This window comes from Rissa tridactyla, chromosome 14 (assembly GCF_028500815.1).
Source record: "Rissa tridactyla isolate bRisTri1 chromosome 14, bRisTri1.patW.cur.20221130, whole genome shotgun sequence".
Lineage (NCBI taxonomy): Eukaryota > Metazoa > Chordata > Aves > Charadriiformes > Laridae > Rissa > Rissa tridactyla.
Window position 1 is genome coordinate 4,430,995 of NC_071479.1, and position 13,564 is coordinate 4,444,558.

General features: G+C 39.2%; 1 protein-coding gene across 3 annotated transcripts in view; it reads left to right on the forward strand.

Annotated features, from left to right (window-relative positions):
* Positions 1-13,564, forward strand: part of RABGAP1 (RAB GTPase activating protein 1) — a 74,275-nt gene that overhangs the window by 12,661 nt on the left and 48,050 nt on the right. For all 3 annotated transcript variants that reach the window (XM_054220428.1, XM_054220431.1, XM_054220430.1), the window contains 8 exons: positions 830-1,064; positions 1,607-1,811; positions 2,446-2,620; positions 2,937-3,094; positions 6,011-6,121; positions 7,207-7,273; positions 8,757-8,859; positions 10,089-10,258. In XM_054220428.1, the coding sequence (XP_054076403.1) occupies positions 830-1,064; positions 1,607-1,811; positions 2,446-2,620; positions 2,937-3,094; positions 6,011-6,121; positions 7,207-7,273; positions 8,757-8,859; positions 10,089-10,258 (1,224 nt within the window). The remainder of the gene's footprint in view (positions 1-829; positions 1,065-1,606; positions 1,812-2,445; positions 2,621-2,936; positions 3,095-6,010; positions 6,122-7,206; positions 7,274-8,756; positions 8,860-10,088; positions 10,259-13,564) is intronic.

Genomic DNA, 13,564 nt, shown 5'->3' on the forward strand with positions numbered 1-13,564 from the left:
ATATAGAAATGCGTATCTGCTTATGGGATTGAGTTTTGGTGCCAGCAATAATACGCAGCAGCTGAAGTCTTGGAACCGGGTGCCTTCCTCTGACTGCCATCTGGTAAAATGCTTCCGTAAACTCCATTTCCGTGCTTAATTTCTAAACAGTGTAAAGCACTGGTCACTTCCCTATTAATTGCAGAGGAATGGACAAAGCTTCCTTAGATACAGTATCTAAGAGTTTTCTGAAATTAATGCCTTTATTCTCTTTCTAGCTTAGCACCCTTCAGGTTGCCTCATGCTTTCATGTTGACTTCAGTGAGTGCGAAGTCAGGCTGTAGATGAGTGTTAGGGTACAAAACAACACTACCTCTTCTCCTCAGCATGAGGGCATGATCCTGTTCCAGACTCTTCTCATATGTGAAACCTTCCTATCTTACCCGTGAACCACGTAGCATGTTTAATCATATTTGTCCCTTTCTGGTAATATTCTGAGAATTATTATAGACCACTGTACTGTGGACGTTTGTAAGTTACCCCTGTTGTAATCTAGTCATTGTAGTTGGTGATTAAAGACTAGTTTTAAAGTAATCTCACTTTTTCTAGTACTAGAAAATTCCTGCTTTGAGCTCCTTTTGTTAGTTCGTTAAAGCAGGGAGGATCTAATTTGTACTGGTGAGCACTTGCACATTGCAGTTTGTGTTTACGGTTGTAACTAGGTTAAATTTATTAACTACTGCTTTGGTTGGCAGAAAAAGCCATATGAATGACCCTGTGCCCAAGGGGTATTTTTTTTTCATTTGAACAGTCTTTTTTTTTGTGTCCCAACTCTGTTTGTGGCTCTTAGATTGTGGGGAATGGAAGCGAACAGCAGCTGCAGAGGGAACTTGAAGACGTGCTGATGGACCCACCCATGGAAGATCAGTCAAGTGACCGGGACCATGGAGAAGAAGTTAGGACTGATGGAGATGGGGAAGAACCCGTTGTTCTTGAAGCTTCAGCATCCTCCACCATTAATCCAGTGTCGGTGGCAGGACTCCAGAAACCAGACATGAGTTTGCCTGTGAAACCATCCCAGGGAGGTTAGAAAAAAATGGCAAATGCCTGGTAGTATCTTATGAACTAGCTTTATGTGGGAAAGGAAAAATTTAGGTACAGGTGCGTCCACCCACCTTTCCCCATTTCTTCCATTATAATCACCTAGTGCGATGAATGCCAGGTTATGTGATGCCAGTTACTGTATGCTGAATTATCCTCTCTTTTGAAAACACTTGCTATTCGAGCCTCAAGATGTGTGCAGGCATACTATGCTTACTTGCCTGGCGGTACAAAATACTAGTCTGCTTAGCTTGTCTATGCATCTTATTGCTGTAGTGAAAATCAGTGCACTCGTATTTAAAAGGAGTCTTCTGAGTGAACTGGTTGTAGAGTTGGGATAGCCAAGTTGCTGTCTGCCATCGGTAACTCACTTTCAGGCAGGGTTTTCCTATAAAGCCTGACCTGACTTTCTGTAATGGGTTTCTTGGTCACTTTTGTCATTAGGTTAGTGATGAGTCAGTCTCTGGTAACTTACTTACATATGTCTTGTCTTGCTTCTAACGTTCAACTTTGTGTCTCACCCTAGACTGTGAGGATTTGAGCCCTTTCACACCTGTGACGGATGAGGACAGCGTGGTGTTCAGCAAGCTTACCTACTTAGGCTGCGCCTCTGTGAACGCTCCCCGGAGTGAAGTGGAAGCCCTCAGAATGATGTCCATCTTACGAAGCCAGTGCCAGATTTCTTTAGATGTGACACTGTCAGTGCCTAATGTCTCTGAAGGAACAGTGAGGTACGAAGCTCATTCAGGTGCACTCTGTGACTTTGTTCATTTAATCTTATTTCCTTTTAGCAAAGGAAACAAGTGATCAGTTTACCTGGGAGGAGACGTGAGCGACTTGGGGTTTTGTTTACTGGAAAAAGTGGGTTTTAAAGAGATCTGAGAAGAGTAATGCTCTGAATTGTTTACCAAAGACATTTTATGTCCAAAGATCAGTATGAAACATTGTGATGATCAAGGGTGTCCCAAAAGCCGTAGTGGGAGCGGTTATTGATGGCACTTTGGAAATAGCCTGTAAAGTATTTAATTTGTAGGGCTGGAAAATGGCTGATACAGGAGGCTTAACAGGGATGAGGCTATCCACTGCTGCATATTACTTTAGCGTTTTGAAGGCTAAGCCCTGAAAGCTATGAGGAAATTATTGGTGGAAAGGGCTGTTGTGTTGTACTTCTTTATACTGTTCAATTTAAATATTATTATTCTGGTCAAGCTTTGTAATAAATGACAGTCAGGAGCTAGTTTCTTTGTGATGTAGTTTCTCCAGTAGCTATGAAATTGTTAAAGCTCGTAAGTTAATATCAGGCTGAAATAATTCTTCTAAAGCTTCAAGCTTTGGGTTTTTTTTTTCCTCTTTTTCTTTTAACAGACTTTTAGATCCTCAGACAAATACAGAAATAGCAAATTATCCAATCTATAAAATCCTTTTCTGTGTACGAGGGCATGATGGAACCCCTGAAAGTGATTGCTTTGCTTTCACTGAAAGCCACTACAATGCAGAACTCTTCAGGATTCATGTCTTCCGATGTGAAATCCAAGAGGCTGTAAGTTGAATCTTTTTGTCGAATTATAGTTATGTACATCTAAATGTTATTATTGAAACGAAAATGAAGTATTTCCAGCACTTTAGAAGTAATGTAATTCATCGCTTTTGGCTTTTTTCTGCCCCAAGTTAAGATAATTGTAGAAACCTTAGATAGGAAATAAGAATGCACATGATTTAATAGTTTATTCTTTTAAGATGTGTTTCCTACAGTTACTTCTCATTCTATTATTTAGTGAAAATTCAGGTAGGTTGCAGCTGCAGCGTTCTGTATGTCTGTAGCTTTCTGATTCTTCTTTGGTGCCATTTAAATGCAGGTGAGCCGAATACTGTACAGCTTTGCCACTGCCTTCCGTCGTTCTGCCAAACAAACTCCACTCTCAGCCATTGCCACCCCACAAACTCCAGACAGTGATATTTTCACCTTCTCTGTGTCACTGGAAATCAAAGAAGATGATGGGAAGGGTTATTTCAGGTATTGATTCTTCATTCCTGTGCATACAGCCTCTCTTTCTGTTGGAAAGTTAGTGAAGAGGGAGTGCGAGTCTGGGGTGGTCCCTAAATTCCCTTTTTGAAAGCTTCCTATTCTATTTTAAATGAATCCCAGACAGAAACATTTTGGGAAGTAAAACAGTGATGACCCTCTGAACTATTTCGTCTTGGTCATTGAACTGAATCTGTACTACCTGCAAAGTGCTTTTTATATTTTGTATTTTTCTTTCATCGTTAAACCTTTTTCTATGCAATGTGTTTTAAGTCATGTTCAGCTGAATTCCTGCTAAAGCTGAAATGCGTCATTGTGCTCTCATATCCAGAGTTATGTGCATTTTCGGCCAGGTTTTCAAAGGTGCTGAGATGCGGCAGATTTTCAAAGGTGTGAATACTGCAGGAGGCATAAGGGTGCATATTTTTAATAAAGTCTCATGAGACGAGGCACAGAAAATTAAAACTCTGAAAAATTCAATTTGTGAAATAACTTTTCTGATCCCAAAAGATAAGTTGCTCTCTAGAGAAGTATTCAGCCAAATCTGTTTGTCATAAGACACGTTAACTTTTAATGCCTAGTACAGGCCTATTACTGCTTCATGAGACGAGTGCTTGATGATCAAGATCTCCAACTTGTGCCGACATAGCTATGCCAGAACTCAGTAGAGGTGTAGTTGAGAAGGCAGAATTCAAATTTGTTATCAAAGATCATCAATATTAGTTCTCCTTAGTTTTGCTATGATCTGTTTCATTAAAATACTCACCTGTTCTGATCTGTAAAATAGTGTTTCTTTATCAGTATCAAAAAGCTTTATGAACAAAGCTGGCATCTGTTTCTAACTGGTTCTATTTTCTGACCCAGTTCTTAAAATGAATTTTTCCTCCTTTGTTTTCCTGAACCAGGTGTTAGCAAGTGGTGTTGTAAGGTGAGGGTGTTAGATCAGCTTTTCACATTGCATCAGCTAATGCTGTTCCCATGTTCAGTCTGATGGTGGATAACCTTGGTTGCTAAAAAGACCTTTTTTAGTTTATGCTTCTATGCTAAAAAGTTGATTTTTTTTCTGCTTAGCCTGTACACATTGCCTTTAGATATTTTATGTAACCATTTACAGTGTTCTGTAATTGCTGAAGTGTCTTTATTTCAGTACAGCGTGTCTGCCAAGTGCTCTGACTTGTTGAGCACATTGGCTCCTAGCCACAGCTTCAGAGATGTTTCTCTTCATGGATTTACATCCAACTCAAGTTTTATTTAATAAATAAATAAATAATTCCCATTTATTAATCCAATATTTATTTGGCACTCCAAAGGACTGCTCAAGTGTTGAAACTGAAAAATGATTTAGCTCAGGGCCTGAGCCTGAAAGATGCTGACGGTTCTTGGGCTTGGATGCAGCAGCAGCTGCTGGGTGCCCGGTGGAGGAAGCACGGCTCAGCATGCAGTGGTACCCTGGGTGAAGCTCAGTCCTGCTGGCGTGGTACCAATGTCAGCACAGCCACGGCAGCACAGGTAGTGTAAGCCAGCCTAGGATTTGATGCTTATGTGGTTTCCAGAAGTTGTGCTGCTAAGAGCTGTTTTGCTCATAGCCAGCTCGGGTATGTCAGCATGGGCCGCGGCTGGAGCCTCAGCCTTTGCTATGGACACGTATCTAAAAATCTTCTCAGCCACAAAAATAAAATACAGTTGCATTAGGGGTGGTGCATTTGTTTAAAAGCTACGTACCTACTCTATACAAAGTGAAGAAAAGTGAATTTTTGTCTCCAGCTAAGCAGAATCCTACCAACATTGGGCGTACAGTACAGGTTTTAGTTCAAATAGGAAGCTTTAGCAGTTTGGCACTAATCCTTGTATGACCCTTCGTGGGCAGAGCCACACTCACCTGGAAGTTGAGAGAACACTTTCACATATTCAGCATCTGGTCTCAGTCTTTAAAGTACCTGACCCTGTCTTGGCTCATCTCTACCGTCACTTGTCACCCTGGGTCACTAGTAGTGCATTTCTGTCACGCCAGGGAAATGAGTCTGACTGCACATACTGGCTGTAGGTCTGTAAATCCGCTGTCCTGGACCCGGAGACAAAACTCCTGCTGACAGCTAATGGCAGCCTGCCGTTCCCTGTCCTGGGAAAGCACCTGCTCTCAGAAAACAAACCCAAATTTTAGGTGTTAAATTATGGGCAATACTCCACACTCCATTTTGGAACTCCTGGGGGTAACAATGCATAGTTTGAAGGTCTGAAATAAAATAAGGATTATTTTTATATCCAAAGGAAAAGTGAACATGTGGTTGACTTGAAAAGAGAGTCTAAACCCAACAGCCTCAGTTTGTCCAGTATTTAGTGCAACTGTGCTGCTCTACAGGGAATAGCCCATGTGTTAGCGTTGAAGTGTAATTTTAGTTTTTTCCACCACAGCACACTATCTGCTCTTTTTGCAGCAGCTCTAGAGGAAAAATAACGGAAATAGTCTAAAGATTGGTGCCCTCTCTTGGCTTTTGGCTTATTGTGGGTCCCAGCAGTCACCTCCCTTGTGAAAGCAAGCAATATGCAGTTTCTTAGAAGTAATTGCTTAACAGATAATACTTGCATGTTACGTGGGGAATCAATATTTAGAAACTTTATGGAAATGCTGCCGGAAGTCTTAACAACACTAAGCCACACAGTATAAAAACACTGGTTTTATTTGTGAAAACCAAGGACACTTAGTTTTCACTAATGAAGGTAAAATAACGTCACCCAATTATGTTGCCATTTCTTTCGTGTTACTGATTGCAGCGTGCAAGAAAGAAGGGTCTTGGGTGCTTTTGTGTAAGAAGCTGGCTTCACCAAGTGTCTGAAGCTGTTTTTGATACATGCAAGGAATACAGATAAATGACACTGAGTTTTTTTCCCTTTCCTGGTAAATAACAGCGCAGTTCCCAAAGACAAGGACAGACAATGCTTTAAACTCCGCCAAGGAATTGATAAGAAGATAGTGATTTACGTCCAACAGACAACTAATAAAGAACTTGCTATTGAGAGGTAATTTCATCGATTTTGAAAAAATTCTTTATCTGTTTGATGGTTTTTTGCTCTGAGACAGCAGATTAGTAGCTGTTCTATGGATACTCCATTTATGTAATTTAACTCCACACTTCTGTCTTGAGAGGGATTGTGCAGAAGGTCAGAGTGGTTTGTTCAGTGTGTGTATGGCAGGGACACAACACAGGTGCAATTAAATCTTGCACAGCTCTGTTTGTGGGATCAGTGGTCGCATCCCCTCTAAATACCCATTTCAAAATCTTTTTTTAAAAAAGATCTTGTTTTTATTTTCAGTGGCCAGTTTGTCTTAAATGCTGAGGCTATAATCACTGACTGAGTTATTTCAATTTGCATTCCTTTCATCTCTGCTGCGTCTGAGAACATTGTTGTATGTACGCTTTGAATCTGCCACAGTCTGGAATTGTAGAACATGGAGCGGCTGTGTAGGGAAGAGGATAGCTCAGACATCAAATCTTTCACTGTTTAGCAACAAACTAGTGTTTAGGGCTGCTCATACTACAGAGAAAAGATGCAGTCTGCAGTGAAATGCAGGACAATGTGGTAAACCAGAGGATGAAGTGGAATATACCTTTGTAGGCCAACAGTCTTTGCAAAATGAAACCATAAAAGACAGGTCCTTGCACTTCATCTGGAATTTCCTGATTGTTGTCTGTATCAAAGGGTAAATTCTATGCAAATGTGTCTCAAAAAAAAAAAAGAAAGATGGGAAGAAGAATGCAGGCCAGGTTGTCCTGCGGGATAGGGAACCCTTGTTAGCAGTGTCTGGTTTACACTGTTCTTGCAAACAAAGATAATTGACCAACTTTCCAGACTGCTGTAGGGAGGGTAAAATCATGTTGTAAATATGCTTATGAAATCTTGCTCGACGTTTTTAATATTGGCTTGACATTGTTTTGCTTGACATGCTTGATGCTGCTTTCAAATGTCAAGGTTTGTTGGCATTTGTTATTGGATTGATGGGCTGCTTGGGATGTATGACAGTGAATATTTAGATAAGGAATGTTAATGGTTTGTTTATGAGCAAGTCTAATTTTTGTGGTTTAATGTTTTGCCTGGCTTTGCAGATGTTTTGGCCTTCTCCTTAGCCGTGGGAAAGATGTTCGGAGTGGCGACATGCACCTTTTAGATTTGGTAAGGATCTTTTATTAACAAAATTCAGTAATAATTTTGATTACGATTGTGTGTGATCTCAGGATAGACAGAAAAGATTTAGACGCTTATGCACACTTGTTGATGGTGATGATGCTGTAGCTTATGTTATTGGGCGTGAGACCCTGGGCAACTGGGTTGAATCCCTGCCTCTGCTACAGGCTTAGAATACAACCTGATGCTTGGTCAAGGGAGTTGCCCAATTTTGCAGTCAATCATGACTTCTCATTTCAGGGCCTGGAAGAAGAAACATGGAACCTTATTTTTGGAAGTGCTGAAGACTAAAGAGCTGTGCTCTGAATATTGAAAGTTTTATAGCTTACTTATCACTGTAAAAATTAAGGCCTAAGCAGCTTCAAATATGTTACTGAGAATTAGTGGGCACTTTATTTTTAGGACTCTTACATCTATAAAATGATGATAGAGATCATCTGACTTCACAGGTGTGTTGTTAAAACAAGCTTGCTAGTGTTTATAAAGTACATCCTTGTTACAGTAGTGAGTACCCAGGCTGGTCCAATACCATGTGAATAATTTTGCTTTTTACCAGGCTTTGGATTGCCCAGAAAATAAGGTTGGTGGACAGACACACTGAACACTAAAGATAAAATATTGAATTGCTTCTTAATAGCTGAATAACCTGTGTTTTGTATGCTGAATGAAGCTGATCTCAAGACGGTTTAGAGTGAAAATTTATTTTATAAAATAGCTACTTAGGATAAAATAAAATGCTACTGGTGTATTAAAACATCATAGCGAAGTGGAAGGTATGTTAATGTGAAACATTTGCCAAGTTTACTAGTTCAGCAGCTTGTAAGAGAGTGTTCTGATTTAATTTGTTTTCTTGTATTAGAGGCAATGAACTACATCCCCTCAGTTCATGATTAAAGCCTGATATGTTTAAAAGCTTTACTGCTCAGGCAGCTGTCATTCAGAGACTGAGTGATGCAAAATGAGGCCAGAAAGACTGGATTGCCTTGGGTTTTCCAGAACAATTTAAAAGAAGTTGGAAGTTTTTTTGTTTGGGGTTTTTTTGTTGTTTGGGGTTTTTTGTTTGTTTGTTTGTTTCAAACAGGAGCAACAAAAAAGCAAAGCCTTTGCAGCTTGGAGTCCCGTCTTTCCAAGTACTTGGCTGTGATCTCACGGACACACGTGTGAGCCGAAAGTTGCTTTAAAATGGCCACTGCCAAAATGAGCTATTGGTCTTCAGGTCTCACGAGACAGATGTTCACCACATATATATATAACAATTAATATTAATTGGCCTTTTTGTGTTATCAGCAAGGAGACCCAGCATGGGAACTGTATTCTTTTCTTCAGAGATGATCTCTGTTACAGGACTGTGGCACAGGGGCTTCAGATGCTTGCCCTTCTCTTGCCAGTGCACTAGCTCTTTTATGGGGCTGAGACTTCATAATAATTTATTTAAATTAAATCAAAATACATAAACTTACCTTGTTTCCAGGAGTCCATGGGTAAAAGTTCTGATGGGAAATCATACGTGATCACTGGGAGCTGGAATCAAAAATCTCCACACTTCCAATTTGTAAATGAAGAAACACCAAAAGGTATGAAAATTTTGCCGGATGTTGTCCCTAGCCAGGGCAAATTGCTGACATAGCGGGTATCGGATCAATTGACTTTTCTTTAAGATGAATCCCGCAAAAAGACTTTCTTCATAGTATGGGATATATTCTCAGAAAGTAGGATGCCAGATGTAACACAAAAATCCGAAGAAAATAGAAAGCTAGAAGAAAACCAGTAATAATACCTTGTAAGAAGAACTGTATCCCAGTACAAGGCTGTACAGGTGTGGGGACAGGAGGCAGATGCTTTGCACACCATTAGAGCTTTTTAAGAATCCCATTGAGAATTGCACTAAATGACTGTTGCAGATTCCTTCCTTGCTTAGTTTCTGTGGTCAGTGCAGATTTTCTGAATCCAAGTTTTTAATTAAAAAAGAAGGATTCCCGTACCTATGAAAATGAAAGTTAAAACACTTCCAACTGTAATCTGAAAATAGCTGATGCTGCGTTGCTCTCTTGAGTCCTGCAACAGATCTGTCAATACTTCTTTTAAGATGTCAGCTGAATTATCATCTTTTCAATCTATTGTCACAGTTGCATGCCAAAGGTTGGGGAAGTTAATGGGAATTAACTGGGCAAAGTCATCAAAGTCAGCTGCTGGGTACAGCTGGGTACAATCTGCTGCTAGATTGAATGTCATCCTGCCTAAAGGACACAATTTATCATTCAGTACCAGAAGAGATCTCAGAGGTCACCAAGGCCAGTTGCCTCCTTTTGGAGCATCATACTGTAGAGTCAATTTTCTGAATCTCAGAATACAAGCCGAGATGCTCTTAAATGCTACCTTTAATATGGTGGGACTTAAGTGTTGTCTCAGTAACGTCTAAAAACAAAAAACCCAACTAAAATGTAATTAGGCTAGATGGCGAGAGATCTGCTCTGTAGAGTTGAGTATTCAGATCCCTTATAATGTTTAATGAAGATTTTTGATACATTTTAGTGGGATTTGAAAAAGCAAAATTTTTATTCTCTTTAACAAGATCATTCTCTTGGCTTGAAAACTTAAGTTTCCATATTCCCTAGTGAATACTGGATAGTCATCTTATTTTCTTGTTTTGAAAATTCTAGGGATTTGAGATGTTAATTTAGGGGGAAAATTGAAATCTGCAAAAAAGTTTCTTTTGTTGTTTCATGTTATTAGGAAAAAGGTTAGAGAATATTTTGTTTGAAATATTTCTTTTAATACTGTCACTTTGTTTTCTTCCTCGTAGATAAAGTATTGTTCATGACGACCGCGGTGGATTTGGTGATAACTGAGGTTCAGGAACCTGTTCGATTCATTCTGGAGACTAAAGTCAGAGTTTGTTCACCTAACGAGAGATTGTTCTGGCCCTTCAGCAAACGTAGCTCTACTGAAAACTTTTTCCTAAAATTGAAACAGGTAACACTTTAAAAATAAATAAAGAAATAAATGAAATCTACAGTTAATTTGGGATTTGGCAAGGTTGTTTTTCAAATGTAACTGTGGTACGGTCAATTATATTATTTTGAGACTTGAGAAGTAGGCTTATGGTATAATGCTGAATAAATACAAATGCCTTGGAGGTGAAGATGAATTGCAGTTATTAGTGCCTCTTGGCAGATCAGGATTTCACTATGTGTTTTTCTCCTTATTATTGGTAAAACACGTACTAATATAATGTTCATATTTCAACATTTTGCTCCTGAATCAAAGAGGTACAATAAATGCTCTTCAATTTTAGAAGAACTGTCCTGTTGTGGTTGAAAATATTTGACACAGTTATGATTTAGCAACAATTTAAGATTTATTAATGGCTGGAGGTACATCAAAAGGTTGAATTTTAGTGACACTTAATCATTAACCAATTTAAGGATTAACAAGGTGATTCAGTAGAATAATTAAACAGTGACTTAATAACAGATTAGAGAATGACAAGATTCACACTAACTTACTACAGGCATCCTAAATCAAAATACATGTACGTACGTATGTGTAAACAGAAATCATACAAACACACCCCATTCAAGGAGCCGCACACACACCACCCAAGTCTTTACTGCTCAGACCAGGGTCCCTTCGCAGTGGGTGACCCCAGTGAGCCGATGGGTGCCCCCTTCAACTTCCCACACACGCACACAAACAGAAGTATTTGGATCCACTAAAATATAGAAACCCACACTCGTGAAGGCTAATGTGTGTCTTCAAACAGATAGGTAGAGAGGTGAATAAGAGAGGCTAGTCTATATTTAAAATTTCCCTCTTTTCGAGTTTAGAGTAAATACTCAAAATGCATTGTCATTCCTCGATGGGCTGTCATTGAGCCCCGAGAAGGCTGACTTTGCCCTGGCCTTTGGTTATGCCTGAGCGATGTCCCACCTCAGGGGAGCTGCTGGTCACAGCCCGCTGCGATCCCGGAGAGCTCAAAGGGTCTTGCTTGGAGTCGCTATTTATAGAGTCCGAGATAATTGACTTTTGTGAGGTACTTTTCCATTTTGTCTCAAGTTGGACAATGAAATATTCTGTTGCTTTCCACCAGTTGCGCAAGCCCAAAACTTGCTAGACTTTTGAAGTTCTGGTATCTTCCCCTTTGGGACACGACCCAGGTAGGGGTGTACCAGGCTGTTGGGGGTGATGGATGTTCACTGCCTTTCCCCAGCCACGTCTGATTTACCCCAGCATGGTCTGTGGCCCAGGAGGGAGAATCACACCCAGCACCCAGTGGCACAGGGAGGATGGAGGGTGTTGCACCACCACACCTTCATTATTCCAATTGTTGCTGGCTATCTAAAGTTCCCATAAAAGCTGGATGTCCTCATTTCAAAGCAAATTTTGACAGCTTTGATGAGGCTGCAAAGTTATAGAGGCTTGTGGATTTTCCAGCCAAACCACAGAAATAAAAGGAGCAGAGGATTTATCTGCAAACCGGGGCTATAATGACAGTTGCTTGTGTAAGGGTATAGTAGGCTAAGTATGTAAAATTAAGGGTTAAGATTTAAAAAGGCTTTAATGTAATCCTGGTGACATGCTATCTGTATGTCACTAAATTGATTTTATAATACAAATCCAGTATTTTATTTTTTTTTAGATGAGCAAACATCTACTTGAAATTAGAAAAAAAAACGTATTTTTTGTGAAAGTCTATTTTCCCCCTTGTACATGGCTGGAAGCAGAGATTTCACACATACCCAAAGTTTCCCCTGGGGGAAAAAAATCCAGGCAACCACAAAAAAATCCCTAGAACTTGTTAAAAACTTTTACTGTTTTTTTCCAACTTACTTTTTTATGCTATCTACTATAAAGGAAAGGATTATTTCTGTCCAGGATAGTCATAATAACAGTGCAGGGCAATAACTTGGTCTTAAAATAATGCTCGAAAGTTAAAGGTCCAATTAAAGAGATGATGTACTTGAAGTAGCTGCCATTCTCCTGCTTTAGAAATTATTGCTCTGAAATGAAAGTCCTGTTTAAAGAAATGGAAATATGTAGAAGCAAATAACAATGTGGATGTATGCGCTCTCTCAAGGTTTAATAATTCTGGACGCAGCCCAAAAAAGCAAGGTTGGAGTCCTGATTTCTTGATAAGTGTTCTTTTTTTTAAAGAGGTTTTGAATAAGTAAGAAGCTTTTCTTAGTTCTTTTTGCACTTGTCTTAAAAGTGCTAGCAAATAATGGCATCTTGGTAGTAACAAAGATGAAGTTCACGAAGGATTCTTTTTTGTGTATGTCCCATTTTTTATATAAAATATGAATACATGTTTTGGAAACTTTCCTTCAAAATTTAAGGTGGAAAAATTCCTCATGGATGAGATCAGCCTTTTAATTAAGGATATTTTTGAGCATGGAGATGTTGAACAGTTAAGACCGTAGGGCTATAAATACTCTACAACCTCCAAAAGGTGCTTTTCTGTTTGGCAGTTTAAAGGAAGCTTATCTTAGTAAGCTAATTCTGTATCTTTTGTCTTACCAAATTCACAGGCATTGTGACTTATCTTAGCTAATTCTCCTTTTTCCACAGCCACTGTCAGGTTATCCAACTTCCAGTGTTTACTAATGGAAGATTATAAAAATTCATAGTGGAAGCAACAAATATAGAATGTGCTGCCTGATAAGCCTGGAAGGGAAACCTGTTTCTATGGAGTCATGATTAGCCTATTAAAAATACAGCTGTGTAGAATTGGCTTATCTTACTTTGGCAGTGTTTCTTTATTCGGAAATGGTGAAAGCAGAGGGATTTTATTTGCTCAGATTACATTCAGTGATTTAGTCATTTTTAGTTTTGATGCATTTCTCTTCATTTTTAATACTCCAAAGGATAAAATTGAGCCCTGGGAGCTTAGTGTAGAGTATAATTATAAATCTTATTTCCCTCTTTTCTTCACCTTTGCTTTTTTACTCTCTATTTTTATTCATTTATGAAAAAAAAGTTCTAAAAGTTCTTGGACTGTATTAAAATTTTAGAACTACTTCACAAAGAAAAATCTTCCTTTAAAGGAAAGGAAGATATCAAAGCATTGCAAATTAAGCAGAAAACAGAACCACATGATAGACTTTGGGACTCAACAATTCGTGTTTCTGCAGCAATGCGTACAGAGATATGACTTGGAAGCATCACTAAAGACGATTACCATGATGGGAAAATAAATACTGAACAATTTTTGTTAGAACAGATATTCAGATGTTCATGTCTCTGGCTGCAGCACGCTTACGCTTGCTCTAGGGCATTGGG